The sequence below is a fragment of the Leptonotus elevatus genome, chromosome 12 (assembly GCF_054856555.1).
Source record: "Leptonotus elevatus isolate MCC_2025b chromosome 12, RoL_Lele_1.0, whole genome shotgun sequence".
Lineage (NCBI taxonomy): Eukaryota > Metazoa > Chordata > Actinopteri > Syngnathiformes > Syngnathidae > Leptonotus > Leptonotus elevatus.
The window spans coordinates 20,917,964-20,942,841 of NC_141250.1; the positions used below are offsets into that span (position 1 = coordinate 20,917,964).

At 40.2% G+C, this 24,878-nt stretch overlaps 1 protein-coding gene across 4 annotated transcripts in view; it reads left to right on the forward strand.

Moving 5' to 3' along the window:
* Nucleotides 1–24,878, forward strand: part of adarb1b (adenosine deaminase RNA specific B1b) — a 100,043-nt gene that overhangs the window by 53,870 nt on the left and 21,295 nt on the right. For 2 of the 4 annotated variants that reach the window (XM_086090983.1, XM_086090984.1), the window contains exons 1-2: nucleotides 8,966–9,202; nucleotides 24,585–24,659. In XM_086090983.1, the coding sequence (XP_085947109.1) occupies nucleotides 9,100–9,202; nucleotides 24,585–24,659 (178 nt within the window). In that variant the 5' untranslated portion in view covers nucleotides 8,966–9,099. Of the gene's footprint in view, nucleotides 1–7,744; nucleotides 7,794–8,965; nucleotides 9,203–9,611; nucleotides 9,680–24,584; nucleotides 24,660–24,878 lie in introns of those variants that run through there. The other 2 variants (XM_086090986.1, XM_086090985.1) reach the window with 2 other exon arrangements.

Below are 24,878 nucleotides of genomic sequence, written 5' to 3' on the forward strand. Positions count from 1 at the left end.
AACAAAATGAACAAAAGTACTTTTACATTTATCTTGCACATTTAAAAATAGATATACATTATATTTCTATTTATTTATTTTTTTATTTTCATTACATTTTTTCCATTCCTCCTTGGTGAGTGGTGGGGTGGCTCCCTGGTGCCCTCTAATGGCCACTGGCCAAATCCAATGTTCACATTTAGAAGCAAAATGAGCAATCTGTGGTTAGCTGGCAATTTTGTACAGCAGTTACTTGTGGACCATGAATGTGATGTGATGTTCACAAATGGGACCGGCAGAAAGGGGAATCATTTATTTGCATATCTGGAAAAGCTCTTTGGGAAATTTGCTATGATACGTAGTCAAAGACTAAAATATGGACAGCGGGCTGCAAATGGCCTGATGAAAAGAATAAGACAGTTTTGTCTGTCGTCTCATTCCTTACACCCACGTTGAGGCGCTTCTAGAGAACCAATCCTTATTTGGCCTCCCCATAACTGATAATGGATGATGTTTACGTGGTATTATTTACTGTATGATCCAACTAATGTCCTCTCGTCCAATCGCATTTGATAAGTGGCTCCCCACTGCTGAGCTACGCCAGTAAACAACATGATAAATACGGACAAAAGTAGCACTGGCTTTGGCTCAAATACTCCCCACTGTCAAAGGCCCATGATTCATGTCTGTAATGAAGGAAAGTGCTCATGGATGGTAGTCGCAAGGGCAAAACTATTAATTAATTGAAATGAACCGTTGACAACAATGTGTTAACACGAGAGTGACATGTGGCACTGCACTAGCCTCTTTTCTTTCAAAGGAGACAGATGGTTTTTATTTCATTTTTTACAGGTAAAACAGTTGCCTTAAAAAGGTGTCTGACATCCCATGTCAAAATACACATTAAGTGTAAAAATTGCAGTCAACTTCTAGTTTTGACGATTGACGTTGTAGCTACGATGTTGTGACCAGTAGGGCTACTCAATGATGCCAACTTTTTTGACACGCTTAGCAACTTTTTTTTATTTTTTTTTTTAATAAGTGATTAGCAGCAAATAAAGCAAACTTTTCTGACGTTATTGGAGAACTTTTAAGTTTGACACGCGAGTTTTTCTGTGTACGCTGGCCGTGGCTTAAGAAAATGGTAGGTCTTAGGCAGAAAAACTCATGTGCACTCTAAAAAGATCATTGTTGAACCAATTTAAGATTACAAATTGAATTGTTGACCAACTAAAAAAATCACTTCAATTTTAACACGCAGTTGAATTAAGTTAGTCCAAAGTGAATATATTAAGTTTAATTAATTATGAGTTCATTCATTAAGTTTAATACTTTTGATTGGACTCACTTTGGATCAACTTAATTCAGGTGAATACATTTTGTTGAATGAACTCATAATATATATTCACTTTGGACAAACTTTTTTTTTTTTAATTGGTCAACAATTCAATTTGTAATCTTAAATTAACAATTCTCTTTTGAGAGTGTGTGGTGTGGGTTTTTGTCAGTTAGTCTAATTATTTATGTCACAAATGACAATTTGGCACATTTCAGAACTAATTTGACGCAACTGTTTGCATTTAAGACATAAAATTATCCACTCTTCATTGCATTGTGCAGTTTAAAAAGGTAATATTAAAACTGTTTGAGTCATAAATGGTCAAATAAAAAGGCGATTGTAAAGATATTTTGGGGCAAATTTCTGCATTGGGCCGGTTTAAGTGAACACTTTGGTGACTTGACTGAGAAACTATCTGTGATTCATTGTCTGCGTGTCCAGGATGTGACAGAGACCCTTTTTTTTTTTTTTTGCATTGTCAGCAGTGCACTTTCAGATTGTGTGTTTGTGCTCGCTTAGTTCCCTTGTGGCTTTAGTTTTTTGTGTGTGTGTGTGTTTGTTGTTTGCATATCCCTATGCGGACCTGCCCAGCACAAAGCTGTCAATTTCAAAGTAAAAATAAAACTTTGCAAGAATTTTTGGGGGGGATGTTGGTAAAAAAAAAAAAGTTGATTTCTTTTTGCAGGAAATAATCCAGAGCACACTATTTTAAAACTTCTATGAACGAGATTGCCTACTGTTTTAGTTTATAACATTAAATGTTTTATTAACCTGTTTTGAGGGGGTGGGCCAGTCAAAATTTGGCATTTATTTTCACAAAATGCTTGTTTTCTCTGCTTTTTGGTGGGAAATCAACCCATGTTTTATTTGTGATCACTAAAGAATAGTAAAAGATGAGTCTCCTGTTTCTTTTGGTCGGTTGGGTGCTTGTATTGCGACAGAACACGATGTTCCATGGGTCTCGAAAGATCAGCCAACATGCTTGAAAACTGCTGGCAACGTGGGAAAATCTGTTTTGAAACCAACTGGCAGTAAATTAAGATTTCAAGTGTGCTAGACCCGTTCCGCTTGTGTAAACCACATCAGGTTAGAAAGCTTACCGGGATCCACCACACCAGCATCTACCGAAACTTAGACACAATCTGTTTCCTCCTCAGGTTATTGAATCGGTGGAGGCTGGCTGGTGTCTGCGGATCTCACGCGGCTTCGTCTGTCCTTCCTTCCTTTTCTCGGTCTCTCCTTTGGTCTCTTGAGGCCTCCCTGATTTTATGTTTTTTGGATTTGTTGGGGTCTGGATGTTTCTTGGGCTGGGGAGGAGTTCTGGTGGGGGGTGTCTGGTCGGTGCTGGATTTCGCCTTCCTTGGTTTTCTTCGGTCCCCTCGGGTCTCCTGGTGTTCGGTTTAGGTGAACGGTATGAGATTTTTTCTAATAGGTTTTCTGGTGAGCTAACAAATACACGCACACACGCACGCACGCACGCACATACACATACTCACCCACACACACACACAAAAAAAATAAAATAAATATATATATATATATATATATATGTATATATATATATATATGTGTATATATATATTTAAAAAAAAAAAAAAAAAAAAAGAGCAATGATGATGACATTTCCGAATGAACAATACTGAGCTCTTAAGAAAAAAAGAAGAAGAAGAAAAAAAAAAAAAAAAAGCTTACCGGGAAATATTGAAGCCTTCAATCTAAATTCAATTCACTTTGGACAAACGTGCCTGGTGCGACAGCAAAAATATTGGCCTCAATTGAAGGCAATGGAATATTGCAGCAGCGCTTCCCTCTGCTGGACAAATGCGAGTACAGCAAAAACACTGCTGGGCCTTTCATCTGGATTGTTATTGAATTGAGCTTAGCACGCAATCAATAACTAAAGCATGACAAGCACATTTAATAGAGCATGTTGGTAATTAAAATAGCGTCCCAGGGTGTGTCTTTGCTGGGAAATGTAGGTCAGCGTCAGAGGCATTGTTTTAATGGCTTATTGGGGGCCCTTGTTAGCGGGTTTGTGCGCAGCCAGTGGTTACCGAGTCATTGGCCTAATTTGTTACTGGAGCCCGCCAGTGGAGTTTTGTAGTCATGCATCTCTATCACGCACTGGCTCGCGCGCGCGCGCACACACACTGCGTCTCTCTCTCTTTCTGTCTCTCTATCACAACCTCACTTCATTTCCCCTCTTCAGGTTCAGTGTCTCCAATAGTGTGTTTAGTCCCTTTCCTGTTTCCTTATCACCGCTGTCAAATTAAATGCAGCTCTCGCTCCACCTGCCGCACTCGAGTCGGCCCCGGTCTCCGAAGAGGCTGGAGAAGGTCAGCGCAGACTCGACACCATTAAGAGCAACATAAATCAACACGTTATCGCTTGCCTTCTTCTCTCGCTATTCATGCTGTTAAGTCTTGAAAATGATCAAAATGTGGTATTGGGGGTTATTTTTTATCCAATATTGTTCCGTTTTGGTATAAGTTTCACTCAAATATACGACACTTGACTATTTGGACTTGTTGGTTTACGGTCTGCCTGTCTTTCATCATAATTTTTGACCGCGAGCTGTAAGATACCTAAATTTGCCCAACAGGATTAATTAGGCTGCTCGATTATGGAAAAAATAATAATCATTATTATTTAATTGAAATCACAATTTTTCAAACGACTACTTATTTATTGGTCCAAAACAAGAAACCGTTTGAACATTTAAAAATATTAAGAACAATTACAAAAAATAAATAAATAAATGGAAACACTATAATTATGTAAATTCCTTTTGGACCAAACTGAATTTATAATAATATATATTTAATAATATATATTTATTTATTTATGTTAGCAAAAACTTGAAGTTGGAGTGCAGAATGTGCTTTGTGCAGTAGGATGATCTTTATTTTTTTGGTACAAACCAAGAAAATGTTTAAATGTGGAAAAAAAAAAATTTTTTTTATTTAAGACAAATACAATTATTTGAAACACTATAATAATGCAAGTTCCTTTTGGATGAAACAATCTATTAAATTTGTTATTTTAACACTTTAAAAAAGGTGCAAATGTATACATTTAAACAAAACAAAAATTTGTGTTAATGATCTTTTTTATGATTATGCTGATTTTGTAATTGTGGAGTGTAATAATTGAAATTTAAATTTTGATTAATTGCACAGCCCTAGGAATAATAACGTATCCATCTAGCTATCCATTACAACACTAACAGAGTATGTCTCATGTTACAAAAGAAAACAATCAAAACAAATGGAATCATAATTAAAGCATCATCAGCAAATTGTATCAGCACAATAACCGTCCAATAGCGTTTGAGACAGCGTAGTCGGACTGTAGCTTGGAAACTCTGGAATCTTCTTTCTCGTTAAGATGTCAAATTGCGGGCAAAGAAAATCCGTGTGCGTCGGTTATTATGTCAATTCTGAACATTCAGACCCATTCGCTCACAGGCGCATTTTCAGAAGTAGGTTGATAACTAAAAGATTTACTGTACCAACTTGATTTCAAAAGTCACCCGATGAGGACAAATGCCAATTAAATATCTTGTCATTAATTTTTGCTTGCCCTTAACTACAGCACTAACATGTCAGTCCAATTATTTTGTTGTTGTTGGACATCCAACCGCCCCTGCAGCAATACCCCCCCCCCCCCCTCACTCCCTTTTGTTTTATTACTCTACTGTTGGATCACTACAGTGCATTTCTCAGTAAGACTGTTCGTTTTAACCGTGTCAGAGGTTGGTAAGATAATTACCATAGTTCAAAAAATTGCCCAAATGCCCTCCACAAGTATTAACTCATTTGCTCACAAAAAACGTTCTATTTTGAATATTGCCATGCTCCTAAAAACTTATTTATAATTTATATTTTTTATTTTTGTTATGCTAGAATACAGAAGATTTTGATGCAGCCTCTTACCTGAAGAGGTCGCTTTAATTTAATGGTAATTATTACAACAACAAAAAAAGGCCAGCAGGTGGCAGCAGAGTATAAGAGGTCAACCAGGGCCATGTTGCAACAAGCTCTTTTCTTTTATTTAATTTTTTTTCTGGGGCAGTGTTTTCAACAGGTCTGTAAATAATGATGAAACTTCGCTATATTCTAATGCTAAGTGCTGCAAAACGGAAACGGATACAAATGTACTTTATTATTAGCAATAGAACACAATATTCTGTGACCCGTCTTCATCCACCTCATCACGAACGTCACTCACTCACCTGCGTACTGGGGTTTGGGCGCGTGACATTCGCAATGCGAGCCCGCGGGCGCTCTGACGTCAGTTTCAATCGACAGCAGGGGGCGGTACAGGGTAAAAATGTCAGCCCACTGAGATGGATGAAAATGGTGGATTAATCTGTTAATTCTTATTCCGCATGCGCAAGATCGGTCTGAATGCTGTGTTTGGACGCGTGAGGGCACATTGAATGAACATAATATTACAAAGACATTTTTTTCTCCCGAGTTTCTCTCTTATGAGAACATTTGCTATCAAAAATAGGTTGATGGAACTGACGAGGAAATTGCCTGCCAACTTAAGCGGTGGACCGACAAACAAAACAAACAGTGTTCAATTATGACCCCCCCCCCCCCCCCCCCACCACCAGCACTTTTGATAACAGTTCCACCTTGGAGGAGGTCAGTACTCTTGAGTGCTTTGTATATTTTTTTTGTATATCTGTCAGTGACTTCTCCAACTCTCCAAGTGGAAGCGAAATGACCCCCAACCAGCAAGTCTATTTATAGTCTTTTGTGCTTTCCTGACGCAGTTGAGAGCGTACCAACAGATGGCCTCACCACCACCACAGCCTCTGGGTTCTCTGCCCGCAAAGTCTCTTTTAGGAGCTTGCGTTTGTCAATGGGTCGTTTTTTGTTTTTTTTGTTTCTTCATTTGAGTTTATTTGTTTTCCGTCAAGCCTAAGAATAGGACGTCTGGAGTTGAACCGTCTTTCACGTCAGCCGTTAAAAACCCTCGGCACGCTTCAGCAGCCAGCGAGCGCAACCGCTGTTGGCGAGGCGTCATCTCCGCCGCGTGCGCTGTGAAGTCCGAGACGTTTTTTTGCAAACGCAAACAGTCGGTCGGACGCAGGCGTGGACCCGCGCTCCTTTTCGGGGGGAAACGTCAGTCGACCGCTGAAGTTGCGGTGCTTGACTTGGCCAGCGCGAGTTATCTTTGGCTTTTACACAGCAACATGAATGGATTTATGTCTGTATTATAGAAATATGTATATTTCGCTTTTGCCTGGAAACTTCGACCTCTCACTTGCTGTTTTGCTTTTTTCCTCAATGAATGGATGGACCTTGCATGTTTAGTATTCAAATACTCACAAATCTCAGAAATTGTCGTCGACATTAAAAGAGAATTTTTTTTAAATCTTTCCACAATTTAAAGACATTTTGACATTTCTGTCAAAATACACAAAAGACGAACTGTTTAAGCCTGTAGCTCTACAATTGAAGTTTGGCTAAGCAGCTCCTTGTGCTCACATTTCCCAGATTAGGAAGATACATTTTCTAGCAACTTTTTCTGGTTGCGTTGCGATGACTGAGTCTCCCAAATCAGGAGATGTTCACCTCTCTCCCAAAAATATGTAGTACCTTCTTGAAACAACATTTTTTCTGAGGGTGTCTTGATTTTATTCTTTTTAGCCAACTTTGTCGGCCTCTTCTACGAGTTGCACGACTTCGGGTTTGTGTCTCAGTTGTCATACCTGCGCTCTGTTCTGATATCTGACTTTTGGCTTTGTCAACTACAGCACGTTTTCATCGGCGAGCATGTCTTGATTTTCAAAATCTGCAACATTATGTGTACCTTCTCCAGGTATTCTTGACCATACTTGGCCGTTGTTTTGTTTTGTTGTTGTTTTGCTTTGAGGGAAACAAAACGGCAGCAAATTAGCCTGTATAGTCTTGGCAGAAAGCATTTGGCAATTTTTCATGAGTAGCTCACGCTCTGCTGCTCCTCCCACAAATGCATGTTCCATACAAACGTGGCGCGCCACTTAAAAGGGTCGGAGACAGACTTTTCCAAGTATTGCCAAGAAGCATTGTTACAACAAACAAATAACCTTTCTCACCGTTTGCGCTATTTTGATTTGAAAACCACTGTTGTCAGATAATGATTTAGTATTTCACATAATGTAAAAAAAACAAACAACTACATAATTGACTCTGTTGATGACTAATGGCAAAATCTTGTGGTTAATCTCCGATCTGCCCTTAAACTCAAAACTGGATTGCGCCACACTTTAGTTGGTTACACTTTTGCTGTTGTAGGATTAATTATCTTCCTCCTTGATAACACCAAACATTAATATACAGCATTAAAATGCACATAATTGATGTCATTGAGGTCAAGGAACAGTACAAAAATTCTGACTCTTTTCCCCCCCATATGTTCTCTGTCCACCAGCGTTTCCTGCTTACTGATACCTGCACAAGAACCTGAACCTGAACTAAAGGTGAGTTGTTTTGATTATCAACTGAACTGACTGGGCTTAATTCAATTTTAATAATGACTTCCAGATTTAGCTGATTATTTGTAAAGTTTATAAAAAATGTATACTTCTAAAATATAATGCCATCACATAAAATATGACTTCAAGGGTGATGAAAATACAAAATTTGACTCTTGTCACTTTTCATTTTTTCATTTAAAAAAACAACAACTGTAACCTTGTCGCACGGCCACTAGAGGGAGCCAGATGTTCACTGTTCAAGATGAATTGCATTTGGGAAGAAACCAAAATGCGCACAATGGTGATGGTGACTGGGGGACATATTTTAACACTGCAAATATGAAACATTACACATAAACAGACAGTTGTTTTACGTTTAAGGAGACTTGCTTTTATTTTTATTTTTTTAACTAATATTTTTACTCATGTAGGCAGCAGTTCATACACTACGTCGGGTGTATGCATTGGCAAAATTAACACTAATGTCCCTCATCACGTCCACAGTGTTAACTTCACCAATCACAAGTTAGCTGTAATCTATGCATCCAACAAAACTATGTGCAGCTTTGCTTACCTTTTGGCTCTTGATAGCAAGGATGACGCATTCATGGTGGGTGTTTGTGCATTTTAGAACCTCTCTGCATGATAGTGCTTCAGAAGGTGTAGTCATTTGAAAGCCGGCGTGGGTCTTCTTAACCCAGCCTAGCAGATCAAGTCATGGGTAGAAAAACTGTATGGGGACGGCCATTATGCAAATTAGCCTCATTGTTACTTCACACTGCAGAATGGTTCGCTTGCAGACATGTTTTCCAAAACAACAAACTTGCTTAACGACTTGATTGTTTAATTCCACACTTGATTGGTGGCCAGGTACTCGAGACATCTATTTGCATACGTCTTTAGAACTCAATTCTTCTTTCTGCAGAACGAATGCCCCCTTTAAGTAATGCTTCGATTGGTGATGTATTAGCAACTGTCTGAATATGTGAGTCCTCACACTCTTACCGCCTCCCCACTCTCATTTCTGATTGGGCAGATGCAACCCGAATTTGAGGGTAGAAAACCAAGAGGAGGAAGGAGGGAAAGAGAGAGAGAGAGAGAGAGAGAGAGGAGAGTGAAGGAGGGAGGGGGAGCGAGCGAGCGAAGTAGATCCAAAGACATGCTTCAGGTGTGAGCAGTTGTCTGAATGTGATGTGGAGTGAGAACATTCAGCTTGCAAGACAGCGGGGGGATTCCACGTGCTGCAGCCGACGCCTGATTTAAGTGCAGGTTCGAGCGCTTCAGCACACTGTCGCGTACCAAACAAGCCATGACTCTCGGAAGCGACGGCGCGCAGAATCCGCCGGGCTCCTACTATTGCCTGATCCGACGTAGGTTCAAGAGGCGGCGCAAGAAACGCTCGGAACGCAAAGGTAACACTCCCGGCCCAGGGACGCCCTCCGCTGGACTGATGTTGCCGTTGTACTTTCATGGCGGGTTGCGCGCGTGTTGTCACTGTAGCCAAATTCGGAAGTACCTCAATGGCGGAACAATACGATGGCAAAAAGCCTTAACAATCGATGTGAGCAGTGAAGTCATAGATGACAAAACACGGATATTCAAATTCTCGGTCTTTTCTTATGAATTCAAAATAATATTCGACAGTCAATGATATTAAATGAAAGTCAGTAGTTTTTCTTAAATTGAACTGCTCAATTGATTTGATCAAAAATGATTTTTAAATGATCTGTTTGAATGTTATGTCACAAGGCTTTGTTATCTATGACATGTCAGGATAAAAGGACTAAAAAGTCCTTCTAAATACACTCACAACGTAAGTAATCAGTTACTAAATATGTGGACTACTGAAATTATTCGAGCTGAAGTGAGGAAGCTTAGAAGCACTGCTGGTAAGACACGACTGGTATTTGTTACGTTGACTCGGACTGCGTTGTTTAGTGTCAATACTCGTTATATGCTAAACAATGAACAATTTTAGGTTAGGTTAGAATTCCAGCACAAGGCTCTTGTAAATAAATAAAATAAATAATAAAAGTGTGAAATAAAGAAGTGGGTAGAAAACCTGAGAGGATAAAAAAACTACTCGAGTTCAGTTGACAAATTTCATTAAGCCCAATTCAGGCAAGCTCAAATCAGACAATAACTTATTTTTCTTAGATCATTTTCCATTTCTTCCACAGTTACTTTTACAATATAATACACTGTAATTTACAGCTATAAATGGAGGCTGCTCTGTTTGTTTTAAAGTCTCAGTTGTTTAAAAAAAAAAATTGGCTCAAACTATAGTAACATTAATGCTAATTTCCATTAGCCTCGTCTATGGCATTTAGCAATACTGTATGTTTGCAATAAATTAAATGATTTTCGTTTGACAAAATAATGTGTGTTGTTCCCCTGCGTTTGCCCTAATATTGTTGTGTGAATAAAGTGCACTTGAGTCTGCGCTTCAAAGTGCTAGACTTTGGTGTTCCCACTATACATGTGGACTGTACCACTCGTTTCCTTAAATGGGAATGTCATGATGAGAACGGGGTCAGTGTCTCCTTAGTTTGCTCCTCAAGGGATTAAGTCAAACAGCAGGGGTAGTAATGGCCAAATCTCACCTCCAATATTGGCCGGCCTCTCACTTTGATAGCTGCCACTCCACCCTCAGCACCTCTTCCTTTATCAAGCCTGCTCCATTGAGCCAAATAAGTCCGCTGCTGCTGATGTTGCATTTTTTTCCCGCCTCCCTGTCCCCGATCCTCCCTTGAGCTCCGTTTGCTGTGTGACTGACTCCATCTATCAGCATTACACGGCTCTGCTGCCACACCTTCTCGGCCTCCCTTATCACGGGGCACTGAAAGTGGCACTTTCTCAGCACTAAAAGAGAAGCGGCAACTAAGCAGGACTTTGGGCAAAGTCTTGTAGAGCCCCATCCCATTGGTCAATTTTGTCTGTATTTATACGGTAGGTTCCCAAGTATCAAGTATGTTAAAGTGAAACTATTAAAACAGTCAAAAGTCAAGCTTCGGCTTGGACCCTTTCCCACACAAATGGCCACATTCATTTTTTTTTTACTCATTCACTGCCATTGACGACTATAGACGTCAAAAGTTCAATTTAATAATTCCTATTAGTTTAACAATTTTTCATTTAATTTCATTTTTTATGAAAACCTTTTTTTTGTACATTAATAACATATACAATTATCATGTGATTAATTATGATTAAACACCCCTTTTTTAATATATATATTTTTTTAATTAGGCCCGTCAGGTGATAATTTTTTAAAATTGTAATTAATCACATGACTTCACTAGTTAACTAACGATTAATCACAAATTTGATATCTGTTCTAAATTTACAAAAAAAAAAAAAATTCTAGGTTTCCATACTCTTGTTAGCAAAAGTGGATTTATTTATTTTTAACTAATAGAAATTGTAGGCGGCACGGTGGCTGACTGGTTAGCACGTCCGCCTCCCAGTGCAAAGGTTGTGAGATCAAGTCCGGGCTTCGGCCTTCCTGGGTGGAGTTTGCATGTTCTCCCCGTGCTTGCGTGGCTTTTCTCCGGGTACTCCGGTTTCCTCCCACATTCCAAAAACATGCATGGCAGGTGAATTGGACACTCCAAATTGTCCATAGGTGCGATTGTGAGTATGGTTGTTCGTCTCTGTGTGCCCTGCGATTGGCTGGCAACCAGTTCAGGGTCTACCCCGCCTACTGCCCGAAGCCAGCTGGGATAGGCTCCAGCAACCCCCCGCGACCCTTGTGAGGACAAGCGGTACAGAAAATGGATGGATGGATGGATAATAGAAATTGTTCAAATGAATTTTTGACGTCTGTAACGTCAATGGCAGTGAATGAGTTAAAATGTAATTTAAGTCTACATTTAAGTTGGAGTTTGAGTTTATTTAAACATGACATAGAATAAAAACAAAGCAAAAACAATAACAGTAATAAGCATACAACAACAAAATAAAATAAAATAGCTACAAAACAAGCAAAATTCAACAAAGCGAACCTAACGTTTTTCCATGTTCAAAAGGGCTTATTAAAGACTTATTAAATCCCCTCCCTTCTCCATATTTTCTTAGTTTACATGAATGGTAAAAATATATTGCTGAGGATAACAAAAGTAACTAATAATGAACCACCAAACCGCATTTCAAGTGACAGATATAAGGCGGCTGTGTTTATGTTCATGCATGCAAACAATAGTACATAAATTAATTATAAATCAGTCAGGGCTGATTCTTCCCTGCTTTTTTTTTAAGTAACTGTAAACTCCACATTATTTTACTGGTCAATACATCTTATTAAAAAAAAACACACACACAATTCTGTCACTGTATAATGTGAATCCAGCTATTTGAAAAGCTTGTGAGAGCTGGAGGCCAATACTAATTGGGTGAACCAGGTCACATGACAAAAGTGAAGGCGAAAATCTCTTGCCTTCATCGCCAGGACAGCGAGGTCACAGTCAGGAGCATGACACGGCGGCGGATACTCCATCAAGTGGAGATGAATGTCTTTTTTTGCGGGTCCTTCAACACGTCAGCGCAGGCAGGACCAGGGTCAGCTCCATGATGAGCACTGTCTTTACCTTTAAACCAGTCCACTCTGCTGCCCCGAATAAAAAATATGTCCGCCCGATTTGTGTAATGAAATGTGTTGAGCTTTTGGCATAAATCGAATCATAACATTTAGATTTAGAAGTTTTTCCACAAATCTGATTCTGAACATTTGAGCATGGGCCGGGTAAATATTGTTGGGGGCAGTATTATGCAAATTTGACAAATTGTGGCATGACAAGATGACAAGAATTTTGAACGTCTCGCTCGCTTCGAGTAGGCAGCGAACAAAAGATTTACTTGGCTGTTTAAATTCACAGCACTCCAGAGACACAACTTTTTGTAGAAAAGCAATTACAAAGTAAATTTTCCATAATATATCCACTATAAATTGGAACACTGGTTAATCCCTGTGGATGAATGGCACACGTGGCATTTTGATTTTACACATAAAAAAGGTTTTTGGTCATTGTCATAATCTTTTCTTTTTTTTTTGCTGCTGGTGTATTTGAACTGTGCTCACATAGGAGGCTGCTTTTGCTTTTCTGAAAAGGTTTGGCGTGGACAATACTTTGATTGTCTTTTGGTTTGCTTTATTTCGTTTGAATCTAATCTTAATTTATCCTCTGGCAATATCCATTTTGCCATCCGTTTTGGAGCATTTTCCCTGATCATTCAATACCCACGGAATATTGTGTTTTCGACAATATTATTGTTTATATTATTATAAATATTATTATTATTATTTAAATATATTATTTAATATTATTATTATATTATTATTATTAATACATTTTTGAACAACCCAACCTACCTAGAAAGTTTTATTTTCTTTCACCAGAAAAAAAAATATTTCTAGCTTTTTCCATTCTTTGCTAATCAGGAGTGAAACATGAGTTTCACCAAAAGGCACTGTTGTCTGACCAAAAAGAGAAAACCCGCTTTTTGTGCAAAGATATGTGTCAAGCAGAACCGATTTTTTTTTCTTTTGTGAATCCTCAAAACTATAAAACAACAACCAAAAACAAAAGGACTTTTGATGGCAAAAATCATCATTTATTTACAGCTATACAAATAAGAGACACTGACACTAACATCGTGTTTTTTTTTTTTTTTAATACATGCTGTTCTCCATTCACTCTGCATCATCTTTTCTCTCAATCGTGACACTTTCAACCATGTATTGCAAGACACACTCTGATAGCTGAAGCTGGCGAATATAAACGCCCAGGGCACTAAATTATTTTAAGGAGCATTTTGCTAAAAGAGGCAAAGTTAGCATACATATCCAAGGAAAAAGGTTCATAATCTGGAAAATAAACTGCTTTGTGGTGATGGCATGACCATCGACTGTGATTTATTATTTGGCCGTCAAATGAAATAACTGCCAATGCAAGACACTTCCAGAATGCTCAACTTCAGCATATCTTCCAAATGATAAGTTCCTCGATGCGTCTCTCATAAATGTGCCCAGCCATGACGCTTGTAGGCGTTGCTTTCCAATGGGCCGTATATGAAATATGGAGAATGGGGGGTGGAGGGGGGGCGGTAGTGAGGCAGTGTGATTTTCTGCAATGCCAGCAGAATCTCAAAAATGAGCTTTGCAACTTGAAAAGAGGAGGGGGCGGTAAGACGGCTTTGGGGAGGAGGGGGGGGGGGGGGCGTGCACTACCTGATGCCAGCTTGTTTCAGTGTCATTAGTCACTCGTGTACTACATAAAATGAAGTGAGTTATTGATCTGCTTGTACTCTTTTGAGAATAATCCCACCGTTGACGTGCAATTAAAATAGACGCACAACCTCAATATCATGAAAAGGCACAGGTTAATTGGCATTCTATTATTTGAACCCAAAAAACCCCAGCACTGAGTCCGTTTGGACTGCTGGGGGGGAAAGAGGGGTTGGGGGGGGGGGTATTAAACAGAAGTGCGCAAATCACTTGAGTGGGTTTTAGCCTAATGGAGTGACACTTCACAGCCCAAGAGATACACGCAGTCAGTTTATCACCACATAAATAAATTCTGATCATGTGACTCGAGGTGTCACAGTGCAGATTCAAAGGAGCCTGAAATTTAGTCTGTAGTCGTTCATTCATAAGGGCCTGTAGAGAAAATGTGTTTTTGCATAAATGCAGTCAAAGTAAGGCGGATCGATTCCCAAAAGGCAAATGTACAGTTAAATAAATAAATATACTTAACATGTGTAGCGAATGAGGTTTAAACACAAGTGAGCGTTCCACATGGATGTCACGATAATCGGGCCTTATTAAAACATTTTTCCAAAGTCAGCCAAGACCCGATGATCAGATATTGGAAAAACGCTCAAGGCGGACAATCGTTAGTATTACAGCTGTTCAATATTTACAATGCCAAATGTATGTTGCCCGCACTGTAATTAATGTAAAATGGATCAGTAGCCAATTTGGAAGTGTCTCCCAAGTCACACGATGATTTTGCAATACAATCGTAGAGAAGGTAAGAGTTAACCTTGCATCTTCCATTTCTGTGTCTACTCCTATTTCTCATCGCGTACCGAGTCTCTCGTGTTTTAAGAATCAGTTATGATGTTCTTACCTTTTTCTCCCTTGTGGTTGATCTTGATCTCCATTTTGAGACAAGGCACATAAAGGGACTGTTTTCTCCACCAGAAAACTTTGACATATGTTTAGTTTTTTTGGGGATTTCTGTTGTTGTATTTGAAGAGTGAATATTTGCACACAGGTGTCAGTTTTCCAAAGTACCCCGGGGGTGCTCCGTTGGGTGCCTGAGCACTGAGCACAGCGGCGTTCGTCAGTGTGCCGCACGCGGCTCGTACCGACGCACACATTCGCACGCCATTGAACACACTCGGCCATACACTCGGATTCCCAGAGGGGCTTTGTGTTTAGCTGTGTCATAAATCAGAGCTGTCACGTCGATTTTTACGGCGAAAAGAAAAGTGGCAGGCGCCCAGCGACCTTGAAAAGAAAAAGAAACGAGTGAAAAGAGCAACAGATTTTTAAAATAAATAAATAAATGTTTTATTATAAGAGAGCAGTGGCCACAATCTGGAGGCATAATGTTTCACACAGTAAGATGATGTTGTCTTTTTATTGACTGCCATGTATTTCATTGTCAAATCCTCCGTGGCATTACGATTTGATTGGGTGCCTCACTCATGTAATTGTGATGCGATCAACAACTTTGATCACCACTGTTTTCTCAATTTAATGATTTCACGACTGTAGTTTTTTGTAGTTGCGTGTAACTCCAAATTGTTGAATGTGAAGCAGGACGGAGCCCAAAAAATACTCAACAAACCTTGATTTTGCCAAGAAATACAAAAAAATATTCAATGGCGCCAGTTCAAAAAGCTGACAATTCAGGATAATCTTTTTCGAGACATCCAAAAGGTCAGTTCTTTACTGACTTTGTCAAATTCAGCCCATTTGTCAAAATTGCCTTGTGTGCTCTTAATTTCTGCCTGGTTTCTTTCTTTTACTTGATTTCATTCAACGCTGTTTAGTTTCAAAGTGCTGAGTGCATTTATTGTGTCGGAACCTTTCCCTAATGAAGACTTAAATTTATTGCAAGCCCATCCGGCAGGCTGACGGTATTCCACTTAAAAAGGCTTCTTCTTAAAAGGGATACAGTTTAGGTGAAAGTATTCTACACGGAGCGGTAAGGCTCCCAAGGCAAATCTTTTCTGGCAGCCTAATTCGCTTGCGATTAGAAGGGCCAAATTGAATAATAGACTTTGAGGCAAGTGCGCACGTGTGACAGAGTGGGCTGCTGGTGGGTGGCGGAACTCGGTGGCCCACTCTACCTCGGCCCATCAGTTTCCATCAGATGGCGAGACAGGTCCCTTTGGGCCACAACCCCTTTCTGTTAGGGCACAGGGGCCCACACATGTACTCCATTATGTTGTATTACCTGCTCGCCACCTGGAGACGCCACCTGAGGAAGCATTACACCCGAAGAGAGGGTTTGGTTTTTTTTTCTGACCATCCTTCTAAAAAAAAATGCTCCAATTTCTATTAAAATGACGCTTTCGTTCATGAAGTAATCACTGGGCTGTCAAAGCTTTATTGAAGAAAGTAATGGGATTCGAGGATGGTGGAAGTAGTGCTCGGTGAATATCATAATATAGATGCTTAACAAGGATCTGCAAAATGTCTCCGTTATTCTTTTTTTGCATCCTGGTTTCACACTGTCAGACTTGACCTTTCTCTTCACTGCCTTGGCATTGTAAAGACACGACAGAGATGTGCTAACGTATTTTTGGGGGGTTCGCCATAGTCCCGCGCAGCAGTTTAAGCGGTGATTGTGAAATCAATGTAGAAGTTGATCACTTCCCACATTTTTTAACGAGAAATTATTAACTCATTCACTCCCAGCCATTTTCACCGAAGCAACCCCCCTCACTCCCGGCCGGCTGTTTTAATGGATTTTGACTGATTTTGCAAGGCCCACAGAATAATGTATTCTATTGCTATAAAAACATGGAACCTACCAAATTAAAGATTAGAGTATCTTCTTTCATCAGGAAAAAAAGTTTATTTATATGTGTTTCTGTTTAGAATATAGCTAAGTTTTATCATTATTCACAAACCTGTTGAAAACACTGGGAAAAGGAGCATGTAGCAACATGGCCCCGTCTGATCTCTTATACTCTGCTGCCACCTTTTTGTAATTACTAGAATTATTTTTAGGGACCTTTTCATGTCAGAAGCTGCACCAAAGTCTTCTGTATGCTCTAGCATTAAAAAAAAATATATTAATACATTGCTGGGAGTGCAGGACAAAGTGTTAAAAAACATACTTTGAATGAGTTAAGTGATGTAAATTCTTCATTTATTATTATTATTATTTTTATTTATTTGTTTTTGTTTTTTGCTTTTTAATGGCACTGTTGGCTTAGTGTCAACGTCCCATGGATGTCTCCAGATTGGACTCAGAATCATGTAAATGATGATAAAAGGGATGCCTAAAACGAATCAATCGTAATCGGACGCTTGGCCCTGCAGTGTAAATTCAGCCCATTGGAACATTAGTGCCCAACTTGTGTCAAGTCATTGAATTGGAAAGAGCAGCTAGCTACATCAATGAGTTTTTTTCCTGCCTGTTATGTTAGGATGTGAAGAGAACTGCTGACTTGATTCCCTATTGGGGTATTTTTCCGACACAGCATAAACCTCGCGGGTTCCGCATATATCACGTGCATCTCGACGGTTGACAGAAGTCGTTACCCAATTATCATGCAACGTGGCTCAACAGCAACATCCAACCTTGACGCCAGGGTGGAACATGAACGTGACCTTGTCCCTCTTTAACACGCGGTACCTTATGCCGAATGTTTTTGAATATGCGAGGCATGGCCTGGTGGGCCGATCAGTCTGCGTTAAGACTGCTTGAGAGGGACTGTCTCATAGGCCGCCTCTCCTGCACAGACCATTTCCCTTTGGTCATTTGTCTCTGTCCACTTTCTTTCTCCTTCCTTCTCTCCCCTCATATTTGTGCCCTCATTCTGGACTCTGCTCAACTTTGATCCGTTCCCCGTCTCGGTTTTTCTTCCTCCTTTCCTCGCGCAGTTTTAACATTTTAGTAGCACGATGGGCAATTTCTACTTACTTGTCATTCACCCTCTGTTGACTCTCACTATACAACGTGCTTGCTAACTTTCATTTGCAGCTTGAGGTAGACTACCAAAATATTAGAAAGCTTGATAATTATATAGCCTGATAATAATAACTTTACAGGAGCGCACTAGGCGGCACGGTGGCTGACTGGTTAGCACGTCCGCCTCCCAGTGCAAAGGTTTTGAGATCAAGTCCGGGCTTCGGCCTTCCTGGGTGGAGTTTGCATGTTCTCCCCGTGCTTGCGTGGCTTTTCTCCGGGTACTCCGGTTTCCTCCCACATTCCAAAAACATGCATGGCAGGTGAATTGGACACCCCAAATTGTCCATAGGTGCGATTGTGAGTATGGTTGTTCGTCTCTGTGTGCCCTGCGATTGGCTGGCAACCAGTTCAGGGTGTACCCCGCCTACTGCCCGAAGCCAGCTGGGATAGGCTCCAGCAACCCCCGCGACCCTTGTGAGGACAAGCGGTACAGAAAATGGATGGATGGATGGAGCGCACTAGTTTACTTCACTGAAGTGTGTGCTACCAGAAGACATTAAAATGCAACATCCGAAAGAAGGTAAGATACCGAGGATCATGTCTCTGGCAAAAAATAAATACTGTAAATTAAAAAAAAAAAATACATCACAGTGTCATAGCTTCAGAGCAAGAGAGCATATCGGTGGGTCAAATTTGTTGTGAATTATACGTTCCCTTTAGTCGCTCTTTCATGTGATACGCTTATTGCAGACGCTGCTGCCTAATCTGTCTGGCCTCCGTTATTATTTGTCAAGCTCCACATAATTTGTGACTTGCACGATATAAACCAGACCTTATAAAGTCACCCGGAGCAGATGTTTACCGTAGGGAGGTAGAAGCTGTTGACGCCGACTTGTCCCCATCATTGCTGCTTGAATTGGAATTAACAAAGTCAATAAATATGCAGACATCTGGATATATGATTTTGGAACAGAAGCAGCAAATGTGGTCTGGAATCTGTTGCAAACATTTATATTTCGTTTTAAATGTTTGGATTTCGGGAGTGTGTGTCTACATGTGCTGTGAGGGCAACCGCCGTTCGTCTACGGTGACCTCGCAAGCCACCACTCGCCAGAGTCACCAAAAATCCCGCTTGGTCCTCTGCTACTGAGCACTCACTGGTGATTTATGACCACTCCTGAAAAACCAGTCCAGGTGGTTGGTGGGTCTCTGTGTGAGAAATGTAGGTGAAAAACATAATAATATAAATATACAACAGAAACAGTAAATAACTGTGTGTATCTGTTTTTTGTGTGTGTATGGAGTTAAGAGACGGTTTAGTTTCTTAACTGATGAATGATTAAACATTGTGACTATTGACTTAATGATTAGCACAAAGACTGGTGCATAGTGTGAATGTATTTCTGGAGCAAAAGTGTTCTTTTAGCGTTGCGGCGCAGACGCGCCATTACGGCTCACCTGCCCTTTGTCTCGGTCTATCACTATCTCCTTGTCATGCTTCAGTGAACCTTGACTTTCTCCAGCCCCCTGAAATGCAATCTCCCGCAAAAGCCATCAAATAAAAATTCATATTGATACTCCGGCTCAGCTTTTCTCCACCTTTTCCCTTCTCTCACAATCAGCGGTCCACGATGATAAATGACCAACTGTCAGATATTAAAGTCTGGAACACAGAACAACACGTTCCCTCTTTTTTTTCCTCGCACGGCGTCACCCCCGCGGTTCGAGCCCATTCTCGGATTTTACAGACTTACGTGGCCGCTGCTTTGCCGTTAGAAACACTCTGGTCTCTTGAGGCCTCCCTGATTTTATGTTTTTTGGATTTGTTGGGGTCTGGATGTTTCTTGGGCTGGGGAGGAGTTCTGGTGGGGGGTGTCTGGTCGGTGCTGGATTTCACCTTCCTTGGTTTTCTTCGGTCCCCTCGGGTCTCCTGGTGTTCGGTTTAGGTGAACGGTATGAGATTTTTTCTAATAGGTTTTCTGGTGAGCTAACAAATACACGCACGCACGCACGCACGCACGCACGCACGCATACTCACCCACACACACACACACACACAAAAAATATATATATATATATTAAAAAAAAAAAAAAAAGAGCAATGATGATGACATTTCCGAATGAACTGAGCTCTTAAAAAAAAAAAATAATAATAAAAAAAATAAGAAACACTCTGCAGACTTCTTTGTATCGTGCAAAAACGGCAAATAAACTCGTCCTCAAGTTACAATTCATCGTTTCACGAAGCTGTGTATGTTGTAGCTGTGAATCTGCACTGACCCTACAATTCAATTCAAGCCTACCTAAATTATAATCAATGTATGATTTTTAGGTCTAATACAAACTTGTTATAAATATGAGGCAAGGAGTTTACAATTTTAAATGTCCACATTGTTTAACCACATCTAAGAGTTGTTTTCAAAACCACTGAAATGTGGAAAAAGTTGCAAAACGCATCTTCTCCAGTATAACCACATGAAAAGAAAGTGGAAACCTGTTATCTGAGAAATTTGTATTTTGCAGTCAGAAAGACTATCATCATTTCTTGTGTGCAATTAGAAGTCCTCATCCCATCAGCGGCTAGTTCACCATCCATAATGACTGTTGCCATTTTTGTTGATTATAGCTCCAATAGCAATGGTATGATGGAATGCAAACCGTAAATCTGTGGTCGGAAAGAGCGCACCTTAAAAAATGAGATCACAAGCCAAACATGTTTTGAGCAGGACATCTCTATATTGAACCATAATAGGGCAAAACATGGTTTTGTAATGCACTTTAATAAAAAAAATTAAAAAAAATTATTAGATTATATGGAATAGTCGTTCTAAAAATATTCCATACTGACAGCCCTTGATTGTATACGATCGATCATGTTTACATTTGGCTTTTGTGTCGTTTTGGTAAAGAGCTCCTCTCCTAATATTTATTTACTCCTGCTTTTGTATGTTTTTTTCACAAGGTGTAGATTGACTTTGACAGCAGTTGCGATTATCCGTCTGTGGCAACCATTGGCAGTTATTTTGAGCCGGATTGAACCTTGCAAGACGCCAAGGGCAGACCTTTTCATCGTCTTGTGTTTTCCCAGAGATAATGATATTCTTTTACTCGGAATAGGATTTTCACTCTTTCTCATTTTCTATCCTTTGTTCACCTTCACCTCTCCGTCCCGCTCAGCACCTCCCCCCCCCCCCCCCCCCCCCCCCCCGCCGCTCGGCCTGGGCCGGCGTTGGCGCCATGGTGGTGCGGTTCGCCCGCCACAAGCGAGGATGAGAGGCAAATCAAAAACCCTTGCATTTCCCCACAGTCCCTATGACTGTGCCAGATTAAATTAGAGCTTTTTCATCTTCTTTCTCATCTTCCTCTTTTTCCCGGCCTCCTGTGGCTCAACTCAGAATTACCTGGAAGCAAGCCGTCTAGCAAGCTGATGACGCGGTATCACCAGTTCATTTGGAAGGGAGCGCTCAGCATGGATTCTCTTGCTTTGCTTTAAATCTTCTTGTTTATGAAAGGATAAGAAAAATTGAAAACCTTTCTCATGTCCGCCACCTTAAACTCTTATTTTTCAATCATACAAATGTCTTCGGTTTTGGTTAGGTCTCATAGCTTTGTGTCATGGAAAAAGAAACCTTGCGATACAATTGACTTTCAGATATTAGCCGTCGTTTGTTTTGTTTTGGGGCGGGTTTGCTTTGACATTTGGGGTTGTGGGTTCGATCGCATGCCATTGTGACCATGTCGGAAGTATCCTTGAGCAAGATACTTGAACCCCCAGTTGTTCCTTAATCTGCGTCATCAGTAGGTGGCTCAACTCTAGTTTTAAAACCCGCGTCGTCACCACATCGTGCAACTCACGTTATGAATCTTTTTGTGAGGCTCTCCCCAATGACTCTCCGCATTTCCAACGCCAGCGGTCTCATCTGAAAATCGAACCTGACGGCCACATTTGCATTGCATGCTGACGACGACGCAGCAGCGTGTGGATGAGCATGCAGATCAAAGACCAATCCCAAGCACAAGCCAGACTTCAGCCGAAATAGCCCATTTGACCAAATTTGCGGGCTATATGTTCCAGAACCACTCGCTATATGTCAAAAATACTGTACGTATTCTAGTGTGTGTGTTGTTTCTGTATGCATTGAACATTGAACTCACTTCCACCGATGTTTATGTTCGTCAAGTAAATTTTTCGCCGAGTAGTCTCACCCAGCTTGTCTGTGAAATTCCATTTTGGAAACCACTGTAATGACTAACACATCCCTGTAGATGGCAGTGTTGCACAGAAAGTGCACAGTTTTTCGTCGTTTGTGAATAGAAAAAGGGAGACATTTTTATTATTTATTTTCTAGTGGGAGAAAAAAATTTTTTTCTCTTTTTGTTAGGTTGAATGCTTTTATTGAATGGATACAAAATTGTATACGCAAGTGAATACTTTTCAAGTCAAGTTTCTGACTTTTCCAGGTCACTTCCATGTCAAAACAACAGATTGCCTGTACTATGCATGGTTGTGCTAACGAGCGAGTGTGCTACGTGTTTGAGTGTCGCTGGGGGACGTTCACAGGACGCCTGAAATGAATCTTGCGTTACACTCGACTGGACCTTCTCCCTCCCGTCCATCCCCCCTCACCCCACCTTTTCATTTTCAATTAGGCCTCGGAATATGAATCTTTAATAGGGTGATAATTGTGCTAGCATATTTACTGTCACCCACCATTAGGCCAGATTAATTAGCCCATTTAGTTTAGCTTAGGCAAGTGTCTGACTGAGGAATGGAGGCAGTGATGGAAGGCGAGGAGAGCGAGCGCCAGTGGAATCAGCACAATCTGCTGGGTATCATAATGCCATCTTTCTCGCTCTTTTGTGCCATTCGCCGCCTTCCCTGTCTTTTCATTTTTCTGCCGCCTTAACTTTCCGTTAGTCTGCTCCATCAATCCGCACTCAGCACTTTTTTTTTTTTTTTTTTTTTTTGGTCGTGACCTTTCAAGTTGTTCAGATGGAAGTCGAAAGCATTCTCATACAGCGTCTTCAAAGTTTCTGTAATTCGTAGCGCATGCTATGTCGTCAGATGACTTTGACATGCTGATGGATTCAGCTCAGAGCAAAGCATCAAAGTCGGCTTTCTGCGCTATTTCAGTCTTGTGCTTTGGTTTTGTGGGGTTTCTATGGACTTCTGGGGTATGGCTTGACTTTTGTGGCTCCTGCTGGTCGACTGCCTGAAGAAGGGGGGGCTGTTATCAAATAAATATCTATCAAATTGTTGCTGTTGGATGGAAGCCTCTGCCCAAATTTGGTCAATTAAAAAAAATAATAATCACAAATCAATACTATTTGTTCATCCCCACTCCAGTTGGTCTGATATTTTTGCAAATTATCATCAAATCTAGAGTGTTGAAAATAGCTGGACTTGACTACTTGAAGTGTTGTAAACTTTGCCTCTTCCTCGCTCTGCGGCGGCCTTGTGACAATTGTGTCTCCTCAATATTGAAAATCACAATGAGTAAGAAATTCAGTTTACGAGTGACAATATTTAGGTCAGATGCATTTGTTGTTGTTTTGTTAAAAATCGAGAGCTGTAGTACAAAAAAAATACATCAGCAACGAAGATAGTTTGTGCATGAATTAGCAACAGGCATGATTATATGGTGTTGTTGTGCTGATGTTGCTGCAGTGTTTTGTGTTGAGTTTTTGTTTTTTCTGGAAAGTGGTGGTTTTGGAGATGAGAGGAATCTGGCAGACAGACAAAATAACATTTATTGTGCCATTAACATAGAAAAGTAACCTTTTTGTCATACTTTTCAGTGAACACACAAGCAATTTCCAGAATTTTGATGATTGGCTTAATTCTCAGCAATTACATTTCCTCCCCTATAATTTTTGTTTGCGAGGAAAACCCCTTTTTATGTTCACTTTTTGTCAAATTTCATTTCATTAGTCTGATGGTACAACTGTGTCTTTTTTTTTTTTTTTTTTTTTTATGTTTTCAGAAAATGGAGGGTAAAAACCCCCAACAAATTGAACATACAAGAGAGTCTAGTTGCCTTGATTTAACCTTTGTGGATTACTGTGACTTGGATGACTGCGAACCCACACAGACATAAAGAAGAAACAAAAGTTTTGAACAAGTTCATTGACATTGTGACAATAAAGGAAAAAGGACCTGGACAATTATGTAATTAGGATAGCAATTATCAATCGATGGGCCATATGTGCGAGAGTATTTTGTAATATTGTTTGTCATTGAATATATTGTTTATGAAATAAACTCAAGGTATTAGATAAATTGTTTGCAAAGTACAATTCCTTTAGAGAAAATGTTTTCTCATTTTTGGCTTGCTTGAAAAATATTGTTCATAGACACGAATTTCACCTGAACTAACCTTTTTCATTGTTGTGAACTGTAACAACATCCCCGGCGATTCGATTTACGTCTTCCAGGCAGCAGTGTGAAACGATGTCTCGTGAACGTGTCAAGCCCAGTGTTCTCCGTCCTCTTTGACTGTGTACATATTTCCGCGAGGGCTCGTGTCGTCGCACCGCAAATCAACACGGCTGCAGCTACTCAATGCAAATGACTACTTTGAATCAATGCAAGTGCGAAGCATAGCACTCAAGCCGTCCTCTTGTCCTGTCCTCTGATTTGCAGGTGCTGTGGCGCTAAGGCTGCTCTCGGGTCAGGACAAACCCGTCGCCATGGATATGGATGAGGAGGAGAATATGAGTGAGTCGGCCGAGCTTTTGTGTCATTTGACTCTTCCCTTCGTTTTTTTTTTTTTCTTACTTAACGATATATTTGCTTGCATATGTCCTCCATGGTTTGTCCTCATGTTCTTCCGATGTGTAATCAGTACAAACTAAAGTAGTACACGTTTCTACTGCTTAGTGATAATCTTAACAAAAGAAGAAAGTTATACACATTCTCAAAAGTCTGCTAATTGGT